A 25,445-nucleotide genomic window follows, 5' to 3' on the forward strand; every position below is an offset into this window, starting at 1 on the left:
GGGGGCTCCGTCCCCACACGCGCCCCTCGTTCCCACCCGCTGCGAGAACGCACCTACCCCCGCCTCCTCGGGCCCCTTGTCCCGCCGCCGCCACCCCTCACCCCCTGCTCGCGGCACTCTCCTCCTCCTGGGCTCCAGTCCTTCTGACCCGCTGCTGGCCCACAGCTCCCTCTGGCCTTCCCACCGGCCTGCCCCTCAGTGGCCTCACTGCCCCTCGTCTGGACTGAGGCACCGCTTCCCCTGCTCCTGGCCACCGTCTGGGATCCCAGTCTCTGCCCGTCCCAACCCCTCCTACGCAGTTGTTGGATTTCTCTGGCGTTGCGTCCCTGATAAAGACCAAACCTACTCCCGCATCTGGACCCTCACCGTCCAACCTCACCTGCCACGTTTCATCTCGGTGTCCGCTGTTCAGAGCCTTCCCATCCACCAGGATTTACTCGGATGCTACCTTTTCCAACAACATCCCAACCTCTCAGCAGGAAGTGACCCCTCCCTCCCCAAATCCTCCGATATTTTCTTTTTAAAAAAATTTCTTAAAGGACTTGACAGGTTCTACCCTACATTTGTCTTATCAAGCTCACGCCACGAATCCTAAGGGGCGGCTTCAAGTTTTTCTATTCTCTACAGTACTCAACACAAGAGTGTGGCAATGGCTGAGTGAATCAAGTTACCTAAGTATTTTTCTGAGCATCTAATACATAAGAGACAGAATCTAGAGATACATTAATAGCTTTAAACATCATATAACTAATGTGTGAATTCATGAATTCATTCATCAGGTATTTACTGAGTACCTATTTTATAGACAGCAGTAAGCTGGCTACAAATGTAAACAAAACATGATGCTTGTCACCTCAGAGGAAGAATAAATATATACACAACAAGAATTAAACAGAAAGTCTAAGACACACCACATGCAGCATGTTTCACTCTGTACAGATACCAGCGGCTCCTGGGGGAAAGAAACAACGAGTACAGCTTTAAGCAGTCAGGCGGGCTGACGCGGGCGGACTCGGGCTTGGGAAGAAGGTGACTGGTCAGTTCCTGAGCCGCGAGACTCCGCCCTTTCACCCCCTCGATCGCAGAGCCGTGGCTGGAGTCAGAGCCCAGGTCCGTTCAGTCCTCAACGCTGCCCAGGGAGGAGCCAAGGCAGCGCCATCCTGGACACGTCACGTGCAAGACAGCAGGGACAGCCCAAGGGGGCAGGGGTGGTGGTCAGAGCTGCTCAGGGTGGGAGGCTGGGCCAAAGGCACCAGAGCAACCCAGATACACGGTAGGTTGGAGGAAAAAAGAATAAGGTGCTTGCAGATTACAAACTGTATTCCTAGGAAGAACTCTAGTATGTTCTTATGAGAGGTGTATTACGTGTGAGTGTATGCATGAATGAGCGAGAAAAACAAAATCCTCTATAGCAGGGGAGAAGAACATCACCCAGAATTTGGTTTACACATCTATTTTAAGACTACTTGTTATCGGGACTTCCCTAGCGGTCCAGTGGTTAAGACTCTGCGCTCTCACTGCCAAGGGGCTGGGTTCAATCCCTGGTCGGAGAGCTAAAATCTCACAAGCCATGTGGCAAGGCCAAAAAAAAAAAAGACTTTTTCCTACTTAATTCAAATAAGAACTCAGGTAGTGATGACAGGTATTAGGTAAGAGGAGGTAAACTAAGCTTTGGCATCCAGAGGAGTGAAAATCTAAGGACATTCAAACACTGGGCCAGCTTGCTTTCATTCTGGACACTGGAGACAGGGTGAGCACGACATTAAACAGCCATCAAAACTGTGATGACTGCCACAAAGGAGGCACACGGGGCCCTCAGGGAGCGACAGGAGATGAAACTGGGTGGGTAAGAGGGCTTAGGAGACAAAGATGCATTAGACAGAACCTCAGTCCTCACGAACTCACCGTTTAATAAGGCAGATAAAGCACATATTTAAGTAAGTAAAGTGCCATGTGGAAACTCTATGAGCCAGAAATAAAACACCACGGAGTTTCTGAGAAGGGAAAATTACTTCCAGTCTGGGCACCAGGGAAATCTTTGCTGATTGGGGTTATGTGAGATAGACCTTCAACGACAGGGAGAATTACATCTTGCAAGATGGGGTGGAGGGAGTCCAGGCACAGGAACAGTGGAGAAGTGGGAGCACACAGCCAGGGGAGCGGCGGGGGCAGCAGAAGATAAGAGCGAAAAAGAGCAGCTGGAAGAGAATCCCACCAAGGGGATTCTGGCCTCCATTCCATCCATTTCTCTTTCCCGGGTTACTCAAATGATCTAAAATAAGAAACTACTACTCTCGTAATCAGAAACTAATTAGCGAAATTACCGCAAAAGAGACAGAAAGTAGATCGGCGGTTGCCTGGGGCTGGGGGTGGGAATGCAGATTAACTGTGAGGGGACAGGAGGGACCTTACTGGGGGGAAGAAAATGTCCCCAAACTGATTTAAGGTGATGGCTGTATCACTTGGTAAAGCTACGAGAAATCAATGACTTGTACAATTGAAATGGGTGAGCTTTATGATATATAAAACATACCTCATAAAGCTTTTTGTTTTTGTTAAAGAAATTATTACAGACATACACAGAATCCCCATCAGTGGGCTTCCTAACAAAGCTCCTCCACTCCCGGCACCAGCCTCTGCCTGCCCTCTGCATTTACCTGCTCTCGTACGGAACCCGTGCAGCACACAAGCATTCTGACTCAGGGTGAGCGTCCAGGAAATGACTGGCCCTCGCCTCTGCCTGGGCCCTGAACCACGGGCTGGTGCCCAGATGCCCTGTCTCAGCAAGAGCGCCCTGCAGCAGGAAGGAGGGGCTCTGGCTCTCCCTCTGCCTGCCTGTACTGGGGCCGCCCAGCAGCCTCAGGCCCACAGCTGAACGAACCACCTCCATTCTGGCCAGGAGACATGAAAACCGCAGCCAGGAGATGACTGCACACGCGTCGTGCTCAGCAACTCCAGCCTCGATTTACGAGCAATAAAACTGTTACGATGGCTGGGAAGAATTAAATTACCCCTGGGTCACCCAACTAGAATATTTCCCTTAGCACCAAGCAAGCACTGGGCTTTCTCTTATCCTCTGACTTGCTTTTAACAAGTATATGAAGTAAAATGGCTTTCTGAAACCCCAAGCATGACCTGAATACAAGTTATTACTCTCCATTGCTGCCAGTAAGTATGGATCTAATGCCAACAGCACACAGACGACCTTTACAAAGTCGCAGTCCTCCCTGCTCTGTCTTCCCTTTTCCGGGGTTCACCTGGATATGTCTGACAAGAGGAGGTGACAGTAGTCAAATGGGTGTAATCTCAGAAGGAGACGTAGAATGATTCAGTCGTGGGGAGACAGGCAGACAGGGCTATCAGAGATGGCGAGCAGCCTGAGTAATGTCATAGCTGATTAGCAAACAAAGACAGACCAGGAGATGGGGCAGGGCTGGGGGAATATAGCCAGACAATAGCCATCTTTCCACATGGGTCTTCCTAATTATTATTATATTTTTTGGGGGGGAGAGGGGGCTCTTAAAACTCCTTGACTCGCGAGCTTTGCCACCTCCATACTCTCTAAAGATCTTTTCCCCGCTTCCCCGTAACACTTCCCCTGCCCACAGGGTCAGTGTCTCGGCTGCTCCTTCAGCTCTGTCACCGGTTACCAGCAGCTGCTGATGCGGCCAAAGCTCCACCCCTGGTTCCAGCCTGACCCCTGGGAACCCTGGCGCTGCCTTCTCCTTGGCTGGGGATCCGTCGAGAAGCCTGAACCTAGACAGGATTTTTGTATCATAGTGCTCTACTTTTAAGGAGCAGCAAAGAGAAGATAGACTCAAAACAGAAAAGTTGCTGGGCAGAATCTTCCTAGCTCCAGGCTCATGAGTCTAGAAAAGACCAGGTCTTCCCAGGACTCTCCTCAAAAACCCTTAATAGTGTCCAACCCTCTTTGGGGATAATCAGCTTTTCCTAAAAGACCATATATAAAACATGGCCAAAGAGCCTTACCTGAAATGTACCTCTGTCCTTAAGTTTATTTTAATATGCCTAATTTATGAGAAACCAGAGACAGAATGCTGGGATATGCAGGTTTTTTTTCTTTTTAACTTGGGCAAATGCTGCTCAATCACAGAGTTAAAGAGGTAAAATCAAGACTTCAAAGAAGGGCAAACACCTGTTCATGTGGGCATAGGCCCTGGCAGCACCTCCGTGCCAGAGGGCGGAGAGTTGCAAAAAGACCTCAGACCTCATTGCTTCAATTAAGGGCATTCTTAGCAGAGGCTTCAGCATTAGCCAAGGATATGTACCTGGGAAACAGCCAGCACCTGCGGAAGCTTCAAGTCTTCTCCAGGAGCTGGAGCCTGAGACCCAGGATTGTGCATGTGGGTGGCATTGCCAGGGGTGTTATAGTAGAGGGTAAGGCTTTATTACACCTGTGCAGTCCAGTATGACAGACACTAGCTACATGCGCCCATTCAAATGTAAATGGATTACAATGAAATCAAGTTAGAAACTGAATTCCTCAGTTGCGCTAGCATATTTCAAGTGCTCAAGAGCCATGTGTGGTGAGCGGCTTCTCATACTGGATACAGCAGATGCAGACCATTTCCATCAAAGCAAAAAGTTCTGGTGGACGGCAATGCTTCAGACGAGTAGCCTAAAAAAAATTTTAAGCGTCTCTGAGGTGTAACTGATGTACAGTAACCTGCCCATATTTAAAGTGCACAATTTGATAAGTCACAGCACATACATACACCCACAAAACCATCGCCCAAATCCAGACAGTTAACGCACCCATCACCCCCAGAAGCTCCTTTGTGCCCTTTTGCAATTCCCACCTTCCAGCTGCTCACTCCCCAGTCTCCGGTCCCCAGGCAACCGCTGATCTGATCTGCGTCCCTCACCACAGAATAATCTGCATTTGCTAGGACTTTCTATACATGGAATCCTACAGCACGAACTGCTCTTTGTCAGCTTCTTTCACACTCGCTTTGAGATCCATCCGTGCTGTTGCATCAATGGCTCATTCCCGTTTCTTGCTGAACAGTTGTCCATCACCTGGCTTATCCAGACAACTGCTGACAGGTTTTTGAACTCTTTCCAGTTTGGGGGCTACTACAAATCTTACATATAAGGCTGCTCTGATTACTCGTGGGATGGGACTCTCCAATGGTGACCAGGAAGGCCTCTTCAGAAGGTGACGTGGAGACGAGTATGAAGGAAGCAAGGCAGCTAGCCCCGCGAAAGCTGGTGGAAGAGCATTCCCGGCCCAGGGAACTCCTAACACAAAGGCCCCAAGGCAGGCGCCGGGCAGGGTCAAAGCACAGTTTTCCGTGTTCTTTCTGAAGGCTGCTCATCTGAAAGAATGAACATCCAGACAGAAAATCTTTTGGGGAAGCAGAAGGTCCTAGGTAAAGTGGCCTGAAGAAATCACTAAATGGCACAGGGCCACTTAATAGCATGTAAGGCTTACAAGTGCTCTGAGAAGTCGGCGTTACCCCCATTTTACAGAAATGGAAACAGAGGGAGAGTTAAGCCACCCACTTTGCCCCCAGATCCCACAACTAAGCAGCAGCTGAGCTGAGAATGAGGCCAGAGCCCTTCCCATCATTTCACTGCCATAGGTAACCGGCCTTCAGAACGGTCAGTGCTACTCACACCTGACCCACGGCCGGAGCGGAACAGGCTGTGAGACCGGGGGTGCCAGCTACATCAGGACGTACAGGGAAACACTTTACAAAGGAAAACCATCTAGGTCACTTTCATTTTTAGTGAGCTCTCCCTGGGGCCGGCGACAACACCGCCCAAGGCCTACGGGCGTGCACACACACACATGGTCTTGCTCGTTCTCACACGGGGCCCTCATGAACACATGCTCCCAGGCCTGGTTCTTCGGCAGCAGGGCCACTCTGATGGTTTGTTTAATCAAAAAAGGAGATGGGGGAGCCCACGCAGATCTTGAGTGTTTAACACAAACTGAAAGATCAAAACCAGGCAGCTGCCAAAAACACCGGCAACTTTCACACCACAAGAAAGAGGAGAAACAGCTGACCTGGTTTCTGCCTTTAACGCTGCGTCTCTGGCAGTCACGCAGCTTTGATCTTTCAGGTTCTAAGTGGAGAGAAAATAGTGACCCTCTTCCACTGGAGAACGGATGGTGAAACCACACACCGCAGCCTACTTGCAACAGTCTGGAAAACCCGCGTTTTCCGGGGGCCAGCACAGAAGGGCCCAGGATTCGTCAATCCACAGCTTCTTCTAAAACCCACATGATGTTAAAATGCTTAGTTAAGCCACCCACCGAAAACGAAAGCAGCTTTTCGAATCTATTACCTCCGAGAATTCGAGGTTGGATACTTGCGGCCTCAGCTAGGCCCTGGCGCCCTGGCCTCATTCCCCCAGGGGAGGAGTCGGAAGCGGTTGCTGGTTCCTGACCAACGAGGTCAGTGTCACCAGGGAACTGATTAGAGGTGCGAATGGATCAGGAACTCTGGGAAACGGCTCCCAACAGGGAGGGTTCTAGCAACCCTCCCGGCGCTGCTGCTGAGCGCAGCTGGAGAACCACCGTTAAGTAGGGGTGGGTGGGTGTGGCCTTGTAACAGGTTGCAGGTTCTGCTGAGGCTCCGGGCCCACGGACGGCACCGTGAGGACCCCTGCTCTAGGGCAACGCTTCTCGGACTTTAATGGGCTGACTCATGCCCTGGGGAAACGGAGATTCAGGTTCAGCAGGCCTAGGGGGACAAGGGCCCGGGAGCCTGCATTTCTGCAAGGCCCCGGATGACTCCACCTGAGGGCAGGGCAAGACTAGGACCCTAGGGACGCAAATGAAACAAACTGCGTCCAAGCGCTCTGTAAACCAGAATCGGGAATATACAGGTATTGATGTAGTTTGTCAAGTTTTAGATTTTAAGGAATGACTAACAAACAGTGGAAATTCCCAAAGGGAAATGCACCCAGAGAGGCTGGACCTGGCATTTATCTCCAGGTCCCAGGGAGGCAGGGGCCTGAGTCCTGGCTGAGCCAATGACCAACAGGAGGAGACCCAGGACGCCCAGCCCCCCAGCTCACAGCCCCCTCTCTTCGGGGCCATCAACCTCCTCCAGCCCCCAGCCCCTTCCCCCGGGGCCTAGAAGTAGGCGCCAGTCTCTCCCATCACAGAAGCCTTCCCTTGCTCGCCTTCTCCTCCCATCAGCAGCCTCCGCCTGGAGCAGCGAGCTCCCGCGTCTCTCCTTCTGCCACTGCACTGTCCCCTGCCTGCGCGGCACAGTGACCGTGGCGCCCCCGGCACCGAGGCCAACGGCGCTCATCAGTCACCTCCCTCCCGCCCCTCCGCCGTCCGGGTGCGGCCGACCCGCCGCCTCACTCACACCCTACTGCAGCCTGTCCGCACAGCACCCCTCGGCTTTGGCAAAAGGTTTTAAAGTCTGAGGTGCCCTACATCGTGGCGGTTGTTCTTTTAATAGCCAGCAAGTGAGAGAATACACGGTGACAGAAGAAAACAAACACAAACCCTGGTTTGAATTCACTAATGCTTGCAAATGATTATCCTATAACGGCAAGTCCTCCACGCACTTGACAAACCGTTAAAGGCAAGTGCAAGGAATGTGTTTGCAAACTTTGCCAGGGGCTTAGATGCAGACGGACCCCGTGGTGGCCCACAGGCCCCCAACCCACCCCTACCCAGGACCCAAGCACCCAAGGCCGCGAGAGTCGCCGCCCCACCTTCCGGGGCCGCGCCCTCGGGGCTCCGTGGCGTTTGTCCCAGGGCCTTCCCAGCACACACAGCGTCCTAATAAAAGTGGCCCAGACGGGAGCAACGAGCGCTTACTGCCCTACTGCCCAGAGAGCCGGGCCACCCCCAGCAGGCGATCAGTCACTCTTCTCAGCTGAGCTCTCCTCCTGGGCCCAAGGCCTTGTTCCCACCCTGTCCTCTCCCCCTTGGCTTTTCCCACTTTCTCTGACCTCAAGGAGTCAGTGTACCGCAGCGGTTACAATGAGGTGGCACTGCCTTTCCAAAAAAAAATAGTATCAAAGTACAATTTACACAGTCGTGGCTGTGCTACAACCAAACACAGGGCTCTGACAGTAGCCTTATTGCTTTTGTCATTTTGGTCAAACTAAGGACATGCTTTCATTTTGGTCAAGGATCTCTGAGTGTAGGAAGCAGCTTGCAGTGTTGAAGCCTTGTGAGTCTCAGAGCATTTCCAGCCATGCATTAGGCCAGATTAAACAACTGGTGGCAGAGATTTCTAGGTGTCCAAAGTAACTGTCAGTAGGTCCATCCAGGAACTCTGTTCCCCTAGAGAAGGCCCAGCCCTCAAGCGCTCCTCCACTCAAAGCTTACAGACTCCTGCTCTGCGTACAAGCCTAACAAGCTGGTCATTGCGTTCTCCAGCTCACAGCACTGTGGAACAAGGCACCAAGAGCGGTAGAAGCCAGCAATTAGCAGGGAGAAGGGTGTCAGAATATTAAAAAGCAAATGTTGAAAATGGGGGGAGATGCAAGAGGGAGGAGATATGGGAACATATGTATATGTATAACTGATTCACTTTGTTATAAAGCAGAAACTAACACACCATTGTAAAGCTATTATACTCCAATAAAGACGTTAAATAAAAAAAAAGAAAATGGGAAAGCCAACGGTCTGGCACCAATCTAGGGGCAGGTACTCCCGCACCGCAGGTACCAGGCACCAAGAGTTTCTCTAGATTTCAGCGCTGCCCCTTAATTTATGCCCCAAACAACGGTAAGCCTTCCTCCCCAGAAGATAAAATATGACCAGTGCCCATGTTGAATAAGAAAGAATGTAAGACATTTTAAAACAGAAACAGACTCACAGACATAGAAAACAAACTTACAGAGGGGAGAGCGACAGGGGGTAGGGGTCGGGGAATAGATTAGGAGTTGGGGGTTAACAGATACACATTGCTATACATAAGATAAACAAGGACCTACTGTACAGCACAGGGAACTCTACTCATGGAAAAGAATCTGAAAAAGAATAGATATATGTATAACCGAATCACTTTGCTATAACTGAAGCTAACACAGCATTGTAAGTTAACTCTACTTCAATTAAAAAATGCTTTAAAAGAAAGAATGTAATACGCTTTAAAATATAGGACATTTTCAATAGAAGAAGTGAAAAGAGAAGAAAGTTTACAGGAGCACCGAGGGTGAGGACCTCTGCTAGAGAGAGCTCTACGCTAAGCAACGCAATGAGCTTTATTAACGTGGGGAATCAGCTCCTGTCGACCGCCGGTGCTGGGAAGAGAGCGCCGCCATATTGCCAACCAGCAGGTGGGCAGGCCTCCCCGCCGGGCCCTGCGCACATCACAGGGACAAAGCCACTCTCTCCTCAACAACCTGACTAGCCCTTCACTCTCTGGCTATAATGTCTTCTAACTCCAATCACTTGTGTAAAGGAAAAACAAACAAACGAAAAAAACATGACTTCTGTGCACGTTGGTCAGTGGGACTTTCAGGTTCTTCTTTCCGGGTGAGTGAGGTGAAATTCCTCAACCCCAGGGCCACTCTCGGCTCTCGCCCTGGAACCCCGTCCTGGGCTGAGCCTCCGCCGGCCCCTGCCCTCACCTGGAGCAGGTTCTATGGACCAAGAGTACATATCTCACAAGCGATTCTCTGAAACCAGAGACGGAGATGACATACCTGTAAATGACCTTTCAGGAATGTGCTTTCATGCAGCCATTCATTAAAAGGCCACTTCCTAACACAGAAGTGGCCCTGGAAAATCTTTCCAGGATTCTCACATCCATCTGGTAAGAGGAAAAGAACCGAGGAGACTGGCCTGACTTTATAACCAGCCTAATTTCACCCGTTACATTTCTAGAGCTGCCTTGTTTTTCCCTTTATCCTGCATTACTGCAGAGGAATTCACAGACTCTCTGAAGGTGAGAATCTCACCCTTTAGTAACAAAATCTCACTTCATATTAAGCTGGCCTTTCTTTGGAGACGTTCCAACTGCTTTATAAACATTCTTTCATGCTGAAGAGCAGGTAGGTGGTAATTATTATTCTTTCTAGACAAGAGGTAGGATTGAGAGTCTTGGCCATGCAGAACTGAAATGTTTTTTGAACGCCTGAGGAAAAGCAAAAGCAAGGCTTTAAAAATAAGAGATAGGACAGATGTGACCAAAAATAGGAGTAAGAATGGTATACAAAATACCAAAAAAGGAGAATTCTCCTATAATCAGCTCACTCTCAGCGACAGCTTCTTAGAAGCAGCCACTTGGCGTCCTTACGGCTGCAGACCTTCAACACCAGCCCTGGCCTGGAAAACCCGGCCCGGTGAACATGAATTTGGGCACAAATAAGGTATGTGCTGGGAAACAGGATCAAAAACCCTAACTCCATAAGGTAAAAGCAGAAACTACAGTCATGCACGTGGACTTAGAGCTACTGTCTTCCGGGCTTTAATAAGTTACCCGATCATAACGACACTGAAATGTCACCTGTGGGGCGGTTTCTAATTGACAAACAACCCTCCCGCTTATCCCTGTCATCCTGATGCTGGCCGGTGAGGCGGGAATGGTTTTCTCACACTGTTTTAAGGTGAGGAAACTGAGGTGTCTGTCTGCTCGTGGCTGCAGCAGTTCGGCCCGCTGGGCATCTCTCTTTATGCTACACTTTACCCTGCATTGCCTTCCCTTCCGTTCTGCCCCCTTTTTCCCCCAAGGAGTTGACAAGGGGCCTTAAATCCTTTAAATACCACAGTGGGAAGAGCATGGGATTGGGGTTTTCAGACCCAGATGTGGCCCCTCACCTGTCCCTTGCACGGGCCCCGTCTAGGACGGAGGTAACGTGAGGGATCTCGTGCAGCGGGCAGGAGGACTCAGCGAACGAGGAAGAGCCAGCACGCGGAGCTGATGGTGCCGCGGGCACCCAGGGAGTGACGGCCGCGGGTGAGCCACTCGCTGCAGGAAGGGGGAGGACAGCAAGGCCCAGAGGGGATTTCTGATGTGCCTACAGGGGCAGAGCCATGGGGTAGTGGCCAGTGTGGCAATGCACCCAACACAATGTCCAGGCCCTGCTCTGCTTTTAGTTTTGCGGAAAATCAAGAAATGAAGGGGCTGCTTCTGTCTAACTGTGCAGCTGCTCAGGTTAAGACTGAGGACGAGCTACTTCGAGTAGGATTCCACCACGTGGGGCGACGCAGGCGGGGCCCTTCCACACCTGGAGGCGCACGTCCAAAAGCTGGCAAGGACTCAGACCTGTCCCGAGAGAGATTAGCCCTTTAAACCACCCGGACCTCAGTTACCTAATCTACAAAGTGGGGACAACGCTGATTCACCTCATGGGATCGTTACAAGGGTTAAATAAGCTAAGGTGTGTGAAAGCAACTGGCTGTACTTCTTACAAAGCCAGGCATGGCGTTATCATCTCCATCTTACAGCTGAGAAGACCTGAGTGGAGATCAGCCGAAGGAAGGAAGATACAAGAGCTAGCTGGCTGGGGAGGGGCGAGCCTGGCCTCCCCTGCCTCTGTCTCCAGGCTGCCTGCTCAGTCGCCGTGCTAGGGCTTCCCTCTGCCATCCCCTTGGGACCCCTTTCACTGCTTTCCTTCTGGCTGGATCCTGTTCCCTGACTCACACGTCTTCCTCTTTCTTGGCTTCCCTCTTCATGCTGCTAAAGCACAACCGTTAGGAGTTTCAGAGAAATGACGCTTGGGGGCAAACCTTCTCGAGCCTTGGGCATCTGAAACATCTCTAATTCTAATTTCAGGCTCAGGTGGTGGGTCTCATTCCAGGTTAGAATTATGTTCCTCAGGATTTTAGTGGCAATGCTCCGGGCCTTCAAGTTTCCAAGGTCACTGCTGAGACACCGATGGCATTGTGATGCTTAATCCTCTGTGTGCTTTCTGAAAGCGGTTAAGATCTTTTGCAATTTCACAGGGGGGTGCCTTGCGGCAGGTCTTTTTCCCTTACTGTCCTGGGCCCTCCCATCCGGAGACGAAAATCCTTCAGTCTCAGGAACCATCTTTTGTTCTGTTGCATTCACGGTATCCTCCTCTGTTTCCTATTCTCTCTTTCTGAAAACGCCTGTCAGTTGGATACTGGACCTTGAGAATTAATCCCTGACATGTCTTTCATCTATTTCCCACTCTTTTGTCTTTTTTGGTCCTTTTGATCTATTTTCTGAGAGATTTCTTTTACTCTAACCCTTCTCATAGGATTTCCAATTTTATATTTTCTTATACTGATTGTCTCTCCCCTTTTTTAACGACAAGCTTCATCCCATTCTCTCTTCTGATTTCTCTGAGGAATTAAATATAGTTTCTTTAAAGTTTTCTTCTGCTCTTTGCATTGTCTCTGTTTTCCCCCAAGTTCTTTCTTCTGTTTATTTTGGTCTCTTTCTTTCTGGAGGCCATTCATTCATATTTAAGAGAGAGGCACGAAGCAGCTGGCTGGCAGCTCAGGGGGCGAGGAAGGGGCTTACCTCCCCCCCCCCGAGGGTCTGGGAGATGAGGTGGCAGGCTGATTTTACACTAGATGACCCCCGACACGTCAGCATCTATAGATCTTCCCCAGGACCATGCAGCTTCCCCAGTTTACAAAAAAAAAAAAAGCTCCACTGTGACTCAGTGGTGAGGCGCTAACAAGCCATGTGCCGGTGTCCGGGCAGTGGGGCTGGAAAGGGGCTGGGCTCCACCGTGGGTTCTGCGTGCTGTCAGCCTGGTTGGGGCAGCGATAAAGGGGCGACACACTTGACAAAGGCCCCGAGAGACTCCAAATTAACCCGAGTAAAAAACTTAAGCACAGCAACGGCTTTTTATATTTACCACTTCCAAAGGAAACACTTTACAAGTGAAGACAGGGAGAGGGACCGAGAGCCTTCACGATCCGGTTCTCTCCCCTCCTCCTTATTAACTCATGCACTGTGTTCCCTTGCTTCTGCCCTTCTAAGAGCAGACTGACAGACCCGCCATCATCACCGCTTCAAGAATGATGAGCTATTTTTTCACTTGTTATGAGCTTGCTGACAGGAGACATGAAAAAGACACTGTTGTTTGCGACCTACACAGAAAAAGCATTATTGAGTTCTTGACCTGGTCTGCTTGTCCATGACCTTTGGGAGAAGCTGGGGGAGAAAAACAGGAAAGAGATGCCGGGACCATCCCGACGTACATTCCCCTTGTGGAAGAAACCGCTCGGCAGGGTCCCAAACCCCCTCTCTGCTCAATTCTTCAGAATTCTGCTCCCACAGTGAGGACGGCACAGGGCTGCCAAGTGCAAGGCAGAGTCCATTCACCCCCGTTACCAAGCACCTACCGCAGGCAAGAAGTACTCGGTCCGTATCTCCACTCACTTAAAAGGTGAGACTTTTCTTAGGCTCTGCATGTGAGAGCATAAAAGGCCTTTAACTATTCACGGTAATTTCTGTGCTCTGATTATAGGTTACCTTGCTGTGTGAGACGGGTCTGAAACATATTTATGAAATATTGTTAAGTTTAAATACCTACTATAATTACCAGAAACAGACTATTCTACACAGTTTAGGAACTACTGAAAATCGAAGTCAGAGGCCCTTAAGAAGACGAATGCATTTATCCATTTTGTGCCTCAGCTGAGCAGCTTTAAAATGCCGAGTGAAATTTGAAAGTCTTGTGAGAGTAAAAATCACAATTCTAAAATTTATTCCAAAGTGACCTCGCGTCACTTGGAAAGACAGTTCTTTTAGGTACCACAGGAGCTATGAAACGTACTGCTTGTGTACCAAACAAACCTTAATTACTGTCTAGGGAGCTACCTTCCCAACTCGAGCAACTTTGGGCCCCTCCCATGCTGCCCGTTCGCTGCACGCGATCATGACACTTACCAGGTTTTTGAAAAGTGCCGTCAACTCCTTCGTAAACACTGAGAACTTCAGGAAGGCGCTTCCTAAGTCCGGGTCATCTCTGCACACGCAGTTGCCCCCGAACTTCTCCAGAGCCTGGGTGTACTGCTCCTCGTTTTCCACGTGCGCTGCAACAGCAACGGGAGAGGTGCTGTGAAGGCCCCAACCGCTCTAGCCCTGCCCCCCACCAGGTTCTTACTTGTGGATAAAATCGAACACATTTACAGCCTGAAAATCTGAGAAAAGCCAAGACACACTGCGAACAGAAATAACTCTGCTGTCCTGACAACCACCCGTGGTGCCAGCGACAGATCCCAAAGAACAAGCGTGAGGACCAGGAGGGAGAGAGCCTCGCACGAGTGCCACAGCCCCCAGCTCATGGGATGAGACCCCCGGGGACCCCCATGCTTCCCCATCTCCTAGGACTCCTCCGTAGCCCACACGCTGGCGGGAGACACAGAACAGACCCAGCCCTCTCCTGGAACCCAGCAGCCGGCGTGACGCTCACCCAGCCGCATGCCCTAGCTTCTCCTTTCAACACCGGAAAAGCCACGGTCCTCGGAGCACAGGCCACAGGCCAGGGCGCCTCTGCTCGTGACACGTCCTCTGCCTGGGGGCCTTTCCGTGCCTCTGCCCCACGTCCCTGGCTCCTTCCTGGACTTGCGCTCAGAGTGTTACATTCCAAATGTCCAACTGGTAAACGTGGTTCCCAACACACTGGAAGTGCTTCCAGGGCAGGGACTAAGTTTTACTCATCTTTGTGCTTGAAATATAAGACAAGACGCATGTCGTTTGATCAGAAAAAGCAAAACCTGGTCATCCATCTGAAGGTATTTTACCATCATTAGGCTTCAAAGCAGCACCTTAAAGAGTGAAAAACCCGGATTCTGGGTCTCCAGCTCCGTGGTTCCCAGGCCCTGTTGGACATTGAAATCATACACGGATCTCTGTCAAACTGTAGAAGCTGGAGTCCCGTCTCTGAGTCAGAAGCTGGGGTGGGAAGGGGACACAGGTAATTCTGGTAAGCCAATGTGGCTGGACATGATTCCCTCACTTCTGGGTCAAGCATTTTTAAATGAATCCAGCCAGTCTGTAATAAAACAACTTCCTGGCATGGACACTTGATTTCTGCTCCCTCATCGCTCCAATCAGAAATGTAACACGACGACTCTATAGGCACATAGTGCGGGCGGGCGGGCGTGCGTGTCACCTTGCCTGGGGACTCCACTGGGCAGGGTCACACACCCCTCTCAGGCTGCCCGCATCTTCAGAATTCTGCTCCCACAAGGAGGACGGCCCAGGGCTGCCAGGAGGCCACAGAAAGCCTTAGTGCTGCAGCTTCTTCGCCAAAGAACAGATCCTGAAAAGCCCCTGGCAGTGCCCCAAACAACTCCTCAGGGCAACAAAACCGCTGTCGGCAGCGCCGGCGCCTGGGCCTGACAACCGGAGCACACAGGGGACATGTGCTTGTGGAAGGTGGCCCTGGGGCTGAGCCGGATCCCAGGATCCATGGAAGGTGTGTCCACCAACCCTACCAGGCAAGCACTTTGCCCTCGACTTCCGGGGGCATTTGGGTGCCTTAGCGGATGCCCGTGTGGATCTAACAAACACACGAGAACGTTAATTTCACTGTTTAGGCCCTTTTCCTCCTTTCTATTATTATCATCATCTTTTACATCCCAGAAAAGAGCCTGAGAGTTCTGGATACATTAAATGTATTTCTGAAACTATACTCAGCAAACGACTTGAGGCAGAAACACACACACACACACACACACACACACACACACACACACACACGGCGTGACGAAGGGGTGGCAGAGCAGGAAGAGCCCTCAGAAGGTCTGGGCTTCAAGCCTATGCCTCCCAGTAAACGCGGACGACCCGGTAACCTACGCATTTACTCTCTATGGCGCTGTCTCAGCCACGTGAAGGACAAAGACCCCGCTGGGAGATACTCACAAGGTTAAGGTAAGAATCAAAGAATGTGGGTGAGGATATGCAGTTCAACCACACCCAACACATACATGCCCACCAGAACTGACAATACTTAACAGCAGCACAGATGTCATCTATACTGAGCGCAAATGGTTTCCATATGTTTTTTTCTAGACTTCACAACTTATATATGACATGCATTATTTCTCACAATGCTGAAAGGAGCCTGGGACTCAAGGAGATCAAATAACCTGTCCTAGGAAACAGGGCCAGAAAGTGGCAGAGCTGTGGTGCAAACCCAAGTCTGTCTGATCCCAAAGCCCATTTGTCCCCCACTCTACTACACTGATGTGTGTTTCCTTCTAAAAATAGCTTACCTTGCCAAAACCAAAAGTACCCAAGTTTTAGATTTTTAAAATTCCATTTCAGAGGTGGATCAGTTACACCTATTTTGCTCGACTTATAATTCTAGAACATGTGGTCAACAGTGAAGGGCAGCTCCTTTCAAACCACACGCTATTTTATAACTATTTCAAAATTGGTGGTCAAGATGTGGGCAATTCCCGTGTGGTTTTGGAAGGGCGTGGCAGCCACAAGCAGACATCTGGTGCTGATGTCACTCCCCTGGGAGAGAGAAACAGGAATGCGGAGGCTAAAGTCACCTCGGGAGCCATGTACTGCCTTCAAAATGATCCTGGACCCTCACAGCTGCTCTAGGTGAGCACCCAGAGGGAAGAGGGAGAGAATCAGCTTCAGTAAAGGCTATGAGGTGGCCTACAAGCCTTTCGTTCAATTAAACTTAGTAAGACTATAAGGTGTCAGAAGCGTCATCCTTACTACCTGTTGAGTAAAGTGGGGTTCAGAGGGGTTTAATGATTTGCCCAAGATCACACAGCTGGAGGAAGGTGGGGAAGGGTCAAATCCATCCTGTGTTCACGCAGGCTGCCCCCAGCCTGTGACAACCTTGGAGAGAGGAACCTGCCTTCTCTCCACGGGCAGTCCACCAAACCAGCACAGAGGAGAAACAGCCAGCGAGGCTTCCGGTTCTGGCACCAGGAAGGACAGATGCACTTCCTTTCATCCCTTCTTCTGGGCCTTTCAACTGACCACCTGGTATTGGTCACGTTTTTTTATAAACATTCTTTCCCTTTTAAATCTTCACAATAATGTGCTGATCCCGGCAACCCCAGTGGTGATCAACGAATGTTCTGACTCATCATTGTCACCATCATCTCATGTATTTATATTTAAAGCATTTTGATCCACTGTGATCACTATTTTCTGATGCTCAAACTGTCCCAGCTTAGGTCAGTGGGAACCTCTTTACGCTGATCTAGTTGGGGTTTCTAAGACAAATTTCTCTTCTTGCGAACAACTTTGAAGCTTCTTGATAATGACCACAGCCCCGAGTCTCTCCGTGTCTCCCTGTAACAGCTTGCCTGGTGCCCACTGTCAGGACAGTAAACACCCCATAACTACATATTATCCGACTGGCCTCCTGGTCCATGTCACCCAAAGTCTGAGATGTCCCTACTAGAAAGTCCTTGAGTGTCTTTATTTTCCTTTAGCCAAAACTAAATTTAAAATAGGAACCTAAAATAAATGGCTAGGGAATAAACTTTCTGGAAAGAACCCAAACTGGCTCTATCATCTCTTATTTACAGAACTGTCAAAGCTGTTCTTCTAAAAAGAGCTCCCTCTCCCACCTCCCCCTTATTCAACTGTATCTGTAACTCTGGTTCTTATTAATGAACCAGACCCAAGAATCTTTGATGTGGGAGGGACTTGGGAAAATGAGAACCTGAGCTGTTGAGACCACAGCAGACGAGACCCCGTTTCTTCCCAGTTCTAATCCCACAGCCCTCCCATTTCCCACACCTCACTACACAAAGGTCAGACCTTCCACCAATGCGTTCAAGGGGATGGAATGAAAGACTAACAGGAAAACGTGCTACGGAGCCAGCAAGCATGTGCACACACTGCGTTTAGAGGTAAGGGTTGGGCCTTGTTGTGTGCCTTCTAGTTTACTTGATTATGTCATTTGTAAAAACTGATACCAAGAAGAAGGCCCAGTGCATATAGTTCAAGCAAAATTGGTGGATCCAAACGGGGAAAAGGCAGCCTTTTTACTGCTACTCAATGGGCCACAGCACGGCGGGGGGGGGGCCAGCCACCTGCCCAGTGCTGCCGGAGGACAAGAAGGGTCCCGCAGCCAACTCACCTCAACCACCTTCAAGTCTACCTGAATGTCTGCTCCTCACTGCCAGCCCTGCAGCGGGCTGTGACGGTGCGCTGGGTGCACACAAGACGAGTGCGAGCAATGTCTCAGGACAGATGCACCAACCCATGCACGATGGCCTGCGACGTGCTGGGGCCGAGGATTCAGAGACGCCAAGAAGGGGACGTTTGAGCTGGGGCCCCAAGGTCAGCTGGGAATTTCCAGACAGAGACGAGCAGGAACAGGAAGCTATCAACCCCAGGGGAACAGCAAGGAGTCCTGTGTGTTCAGAGGCTGAGAACACTTTCACAGTCTTCGAGCCCCCGCCTGCACCCAGCTCCCGACGCAAAGCCATCCCAGGGCAGCACCAGTCTCACTGTCCTACCCACCCGGGGCCACTCCTGGGTCTTTACAGTCCGAAGGATCCTGAAAAGAAACCCGGTCCAGAGACCCCTCTTTACAGACAAGGACGCCAAAGCTCAGAGAGGGCGCTGACTTGCTCAAGGTCACACAGCTAGTTCGCAGCAGTTCGAGAACTAGAACTCAGCTTTCCAGGCTCCCAGTCTGCGCAGGCGAGGAAGCGTTTCTTCATTTAGTCGTCACATAGTCACTATTCTCGGCTCTAGGCTGACACAAATGTGCTACAATCCTCCAGCCAAGCACACACACTGGTAACCCGAAGTCCAAGTGCCGTAACCAGAGACAAATGGGGGTACGTGTCGGTGGGGGGGGGGGGGCGCAGACTGACGGTGCTCGCCTTGACCAGGACCCTCCAACCCCCCACTCCTGGCCACGGAGGGGTCAGGCTGAGGCAAACTCATCCGCAGACACTGCACACGCCAACCAACCACACAGACAGCTCCGCCAAGGGCGCAGTTTAGGAGAGACATATGTTCTCTGCAGTAGAGCTTTACAAAGACCCTCCCTAGATGAGGATCAATATTCAAACGTGAGCCACAACTGTAATGTCAGGATAATCTGCACGACTCAATGCCAAAGAGGCCAGGCCACTTCCCCTCAAGCTGTCAGCCCCGAACATCACCTGGTTTCAGATCTAACTCTTGGCAAACAGCTCCTGGGAAAGCAATTTCCTGGAGTCAAAGATAATCCCCACTTCTTAACAGGATCTCTACCCTGTGAACACCTCATGGGAGAAAACCATTTTTAGAACTTTATTTCTAGACTCATCCCAGATAAAAATCTTTCCATTCACAATTTGGTAACCTGCATAAAAAGTTTTAAACATTTTTTGCCATCCCCTCCCACTTTTAGAAATCTATTCCTAAATAATCAAGTGCTCAGAGATGTATGTACAGAACAACTGATAAACTGAAAATGTATTAAGCTCCAACAAAATGGAAATGGTTAAATAACAGCCTCTCTACAAAATGGAATATGATGTAAGCTTTTAAAATCATGATGTAGGAATATGGTCAGGATAGAATGCCAAGTGAAAAAAAGGCAGGGCACAGAACGATATATTTCATCTCAATTTTGTAAAAGGTAAAATGTAGAGAAAGGCCGAAAGGAAAGGACATCAAAATGCTAAGGTGGTGATAAAAGAGCAGGCGCTCGGCACCCAGCGGCTGGTGCAGGCCAGGTGCTCTCCGTGCACCGTTGTACCCTCCTTGAGGGGCATTTCGCAGAGGAGGGGACCGACTGTGGTGGCGGAGATACCTAGGCCAGGCGGAAGCTCCGAATGGCCAGGGTCACAGCCCAGGGGGCCTCAGACCAAGAATGCAGCTTGGCCCCTCCCATCTCACAGAAGGTGGCATCTGGCCGGGCTGTGACTTCGTTCTAACGCTTTTCTGAATTTTTTAAATGTTCTAAACTATGCTCATATTATCGTTATAATCAGAAAACAACAACACAAGGAATAAACAAAAGAGAGAAACCTGAAATGTCAGCCCCAAGGGCTCAGCTACCTTGGTTCTCCATGCCTACTGAGGATATCTGAATCTGTCTTTCTCCACCAGTTTCTCCTGCACAAGTTGACATGATAGAGACAGCCTTTGCAACCTAACCTGAGCACCTGCATCGTCTCTGATAAGACACGAGCACCCACCACCAAGGGTCTGATGAGAACGCCCGTCCTATTTCACAAGCCCTCAGGGCCCCGCTCAAGCCGGGCACGTGGAAAGATGGCCTTGCCCCTGGGGCTTCACCATCGCCATTCCACCACTCTCTCCAACACTCTGCGCTCCCCCTACTTTCTTTTTATTTTTTTTTTAAATAAATTATTTATTTTTGGCTGCGTTGGGTCTTCGTTGCTGTGCACGGGCTTTCTCTGGTTACAGCGAGCGGGAGCTACTCTTCGTTGCGGTGCGTGGGCTTCTCATTGTGGTGGCTTCTCTTGTTGCGGAGCACGGGCCCTAGGTGCGTGGGCTTCAGTAGTTGTGGCTCGTGGGCTCAGTAGTTGTGGCTCGCGGGCTCTAGAGCTCAGGCTCAGTAGTTGCGGCGCACGGGCTTAGTTGCTCCGTGGCATGTGGGATCTTCCCAGACCAGGGCTCGAACCCGTGTCCCCTGCATTGGCAGGTGGATTCTTAACCACTGCGCCACCAGGGAAGTCCCCCCGCGACTTTCAAAACTTCATGCAAAACTCATTTCCATCAAGACTCTCCTGGGGCGTCCCCTCCGACCTTACGGAGACCTCATGGTTGTTAACACGGGATGTACCTGGACTAGTGATGTCTGGCACAGGCAGCCGGCAAAGGAGTTAAGAAGGTCAAGGTGTGGGCTGACTATTAAAATGTGTAAACTGTTGTCTGTGATCACCTGATATCCTTTGATCCTGCCCTATATGAAGGACAACAAAATGACACTTGGAGTCTGTGTGAATAACTGAACACAACCCCAGTTACCTCTCGATAAAACTCCTGCAGCAGCACACCTTGGGGGACGGGGGGCGGTCAGGAATCAAGACTGACCTACTGGATGATGTACTGTTTACGCTGGTGCTTTCTGTCCCTCTTTAGCTATGTTGTAGGCTCAGAGGACAGAAACCTATCAACGTTCAACGTTATTGATCCATCCGGTATTTCCTGACTACCCCATCAGTTGAGAACTTCCCTGGATGCCGGGATAGAATCCAGCCGTGGTGAAAGCCTATTGTGCCGCAAGCACTAACGAATGCAAAGATTCGGGACGTGGGGCCCCTGCATCCAAGGAACAGCTTCCAATGACAGAGACGCACACACCAATCAATTTGGCGCAAAGACAGGTTGTAACGAGGATGACCCTGGAGGAATTCGGGGTGCCTGGTATGGCCAGAGCACGGGGAGAGTCCAAAGATGACGTGGCTGGAGAGGCAGGAGGGGGCCAGGGGAAGGACTTCATCCCAGGCGCCCCCAAAAGGTTGCAAACTGACAGGATAAGACTTGCATTTAAGAAAAGTGAAACTGGAGGGGACAGAGATGAACCAGGCTTGGTACCAGCCAACGCACAATTTAGCAAGACGAAGATAAACATGCAATAACAATCCACGTGGTATACATTACAGGAGGTGGAAAAGAGGACATTTTCTGGGGCCTGCTGACAGGAAAGGCTTCTCAGAGGAGAAACTTACAGGAATTTTCCTTCAGAATCCAGCAGAGGATGAGATTAAAACTGGGCTGCCAGCTGCTTGCCTCACCCAACTCGCCTTACCCAAGGAGCTCCTTCAAGTCAGAGGAGACAGGGGCTCCTGCTAATGAACTGGCAGGGCCCCCCGTGAGCCAGGAATCCCCAGAGGCCGGGCAGGCACAACAGGGAGGTGAGTCAACATCTGCTGGAGGTGTACCACCAGCGATTGGAAACTTTACATCGATCACACTGACGCCCTTTGTCGGCAAAGCCATCTGATGAGCTACGTTACAGGACGTGCGTGTGGCCACTGCAAGTTGTGCTCAGCCTTTTCCCCTCTGTTTTTACCTCACTGTACCTGAGGGATATAATTCCCATCACTTACAGCAGGCGCCCCCAGCCCACCTCCACGGAGAGCACAGCAGACCAGGAGAGAAGTGACTCCTGTGGCCTCAGGGACAAGGAGCCCCTGGAAAATCAGTGGTCTCAAAGCCCATGTAACGACAGCCATTCATGGAGGGGAGACTTCACCCACTTACAGAGTCTCCTTCATCTTCCCCACCACTCCGCAGGATTTTACAGATGAGGAAACACGTTCAAACATATCTGCTGAATAACGTAGTCAGTGTTTTACAGTAAGGCAGATAGCCAACTCTGTGATGGTATCTCCATCCACAAACCATGGGGGTTTGGCTACATCAGTGGTTCTTTAATCGTCTCATTATCGCAGACAACAATAAAAATGAGAAGAACGCTGTGGATTATCTTTTCAGGAAAAGGTATCTTTACATAATTTTTTATACAATTTCTGGGATACAAGGACCCTTTAGGCCTGTCCATAGACCCAACACACCAGGTAAAAAGCCCTAGCCTAGATGAGCATAAATCCCCTACCAAAAAATACGATGACCATGTTAATCACATTTAATTAAGTATGATCATATTTGATTATGTACGAACCACATATGATTCAAGTTAATACTTGGGACATTAAGTCACAAATCTCAGTGTTCCTTTGGATGAGCTATCCTTCCACGATTAATATGTTGATCACAGCTGCCGGGATTCCACAAATAAGCCTTCTAAATTCCAATCACTATCCTTAGCCATCAGAGAAGAGACAACTAGAATCTCAGAGTCTCATCACTGGAAGACATCTCAAGGTCTCCGAGTCCACGTCCCCACCTCCCCCTGCAACTTCCCTAGAGACAGAGGGCCACCAACCAGCCCTCTGCCGGAACCCTTCCGACGACCAGCTCACCGCTGGGGCTGCTCCCCCAGCTAACTTCTCCCTCAGATCTGAGTCAAAACCCACTCTCATGAAACTACCCAGGAGAGAGGAACAGATAACACGTTTCACTTCCTCATTCCAGAGAAAAGCCTTCAGATGCGCCTTCTCCCACCCTCCCCGAGCAAAGACGTCCTAGATCCTTCCAACACCCCTCCTACCACAAGGTTTCCAGCTCTAACATGAGCTTCCTCCTAAAATCCTGCTCTTACATCACAATAGTGGCACAACTAACTACCTGTTTTAGCAGCACTACATACTTCCCTAAGGTCACCTGTGCTCACCTTTGGCACACCTGTCATGTACTGGCTCTCACTGAACTTGTGACCGAGCAAAACCACCTGGAGCTTTTTCATCAGCCATATGACAGCCAAGACGCTCCTATGGCGTTACTGCTCGGTGTTTCTCCCCCGCGCACCCCCGCTCACATCCAGGCAGTGTGGTGCTGTGGTCACAAGCAGAGACTGGGAAGCAAATCTGGTTTTGAGTCTCAGCTCCTCTAACTGCCAGCTAGACAGCCCTGGGTCAATTACTCCTCTGTGCCTCACCGACCTCGTCTGTAAATGGAGTTATTGATAGTACCTAACTCACAGAGTTGGTGTGAGGATTAAACTTATGTATTTATTTATTAGCACAGTGCTTGGCCTATAATCAACACTTCATATGAGTGTCAGATTTTTATTATTATGTTTCCACTCTTAAATTTATGAAAGTACATCAATACAGATGTACTTGCTTTATCATCATTTGTTACAATCTATTCTTTTTTTAATCACAGATATGGTAAACACATCCTTTGTATCCTCAGTTTTATTGTCTGAAGACTTCATCATAAGCATTTCTCTTCATGTTGCTACATAACCATAATTCCATCAAGTGGCTATATTCTAATTTAGTTATAGGAGGCTTTCAGTTTGTCACTCTGATAAGCAATGCAACAACGCAATGAGCATCCCCAATAAAGATTTTATCTTTCTTGATGTGCACGGCCAATACCAGTTTCACTTTATTCTTGACAAACACTGAGGATTATAATTTAGTTATTTTCTTATGTAACAGGTGGGAAATCATGCCAGATATAGTACCTTCTTTTTTTTTTTAAATTAATTAATTTATTTATTTATTCTTGTCTGTGTTGGGTCTTCGTTTCTGTGCGAGGGCTTTCTCTAGTTGCGGCGAGCGGGGGCCACTTCATCGCGGTGCGCGGGCCTCTCATTATCGCGGCCTCTCTTGTTGCAGAGCACAGGCTCCAGACGCGCAGGCTCAGTAATTGTGGCTCACAGGCCCAGCTGCTCCGCAGCACGTGGGATCTTCCCAGACCAGGGCTCGAACCCGTGTCCCCTGCATTGGCAGGCAGACTCTCAACCACTGCGCCACCAGGGAAGCCCCAGATACAGTACCTTCTTAACGCACAATGAAATTTCACTTCCTAAACAATTACATACATTTCTTCTGAACTGCTCTATCCTAATTATTATATGGTCATAGAAACAATTCTGTGTTAATTTAATAGCCACATTCTAATTAGCATTGCAAACAACAGGGAGAAACACACACAAAAATTCTCATTTTCTTTTGTAGGTAGAAGATGGTAAGGGTTTGAGGGAAAATTAGCATTTCTTTCTTTGTATTTTTCATTTCTAGGATGTGCCAATTTCTCTAAAAAAGGGTAAAGAAGGGATATCCCACTCTCGGTAAGAATAGCTCCACCAAGTCTTTAAGATACAGTAATTCTAGAGAAGTGAAAATCAAAGTCTTTTGTTGCTTCCTTCTTGATAAAGATGAATTTTTCCACCCACTGATATGTCAAATAGCTGAAAAATGTTAGCATCAACTTCCTGGGGGGAAAAAAAACCACCTAGGAGCTGAGACAGAGATTGGGAAAGTTTAGACTAAGAACAGTATTAGAATAAATATGAACTGGTTTTTTTGTTTGTTTTTTTTTTTTTTAAAGAGGTCAGATAACAGTCTACTGTAAGTGGGAAAAATTACTGTAGAAACAGTTTCTCAACAAATCATCATCATAACTGCTTTTGCAAACCTGTACACAAGACGTTCTAGAAAATACATCTAGCTGTGTTGTTATCCTTTTGAAAACTGGGAGCAAACATAGTATACTTGCTATTGTGTAAGAAAAGTATTGTTTTGCCTATACTGGGAACATACTGATAACCTTTTGGCTCAGTCCAATGTTTAAAGTGGCGGGGGGTGGCAGGGGTGTCTAAGGCGGTATTTTCAAGACCAGCAGCTTCAGCATCGCCTGGGAACTTATTCAACTAGCAAATACTCAGGCTCCATCCTGGACCTACTGAGCCGGAAACTCTGAGGGTAGAGACCAGCAATCTGTGTTTTAACAAGATCTCCAAGGGACTCTGGGGCGCTCTCAAGTTTCAGAACCGCAACTCTAAAACGGGGGTTGGCAAACTTTTCCTAAAAGCAAGAGAGAGATATTAAAGGCTTTTGTAGGCGCCAAGAGGCAATACTGAGGTTATTGGGTATATATGTGCTAAGATGCTAGAAACCATTCTTAGCTCACAGGCTGTAAATAACATAGCTGGCTGCTCCAAGTCATCGCAACCACTCCCCCGCCCCTTCTACATACATT

The 25,445-nt window shown here is 49.5% G+C and overlaps 1 protein-coding gene across 9 annotated transcripts in view; it reads right to left on the bottom strand.

Moving 5' to 3' along the window:
* ASAP2 (ArfGAP with SH3 domain, ankyrin repeat and PH domain 2) overlaps positions 1–25,445 on the bottom strand; it is a gene marked incomplete at its 5' end in the record, with an annotated part of 159,735 nt that overhangs the window by 71,335 nt on the left and 62,955 nt on the right. For 6 of the 9 annotated variants that reach the window (XM_082357545.1, XM_082357547.1, XM_082357546.1 and 3 more), the window contains one exon: positions 13,818–13,963. The exons of 2 other annotated variants lie outside the window; for them this stretch is intronic. In XM_082357545.1, the coding sequence (XP_082213671.1) occupies positions 13,818–13,963 (146 nt within the window). Of the gene's footprint in view, positions 1–13,817; positions 13,964–25,445 lie in introns of those variants that run through there. One more of the 9 variants, XM_082357549.1, reaches the window with a different exon arrangement.

Source organism: Balaenoptera borealis (assembly GCF_965194805.1).
Source record: "Balaenoptera borealis genome assembly, chromosome: 15".
Classification (NCBI taxonomy): domain Eukaryota; kingdom Metazoa; phylum Chordata; class Mammalia; order Artiodactyla; family Balaenopteridae; genus Balaenoptera; species Balaenoptera borealis.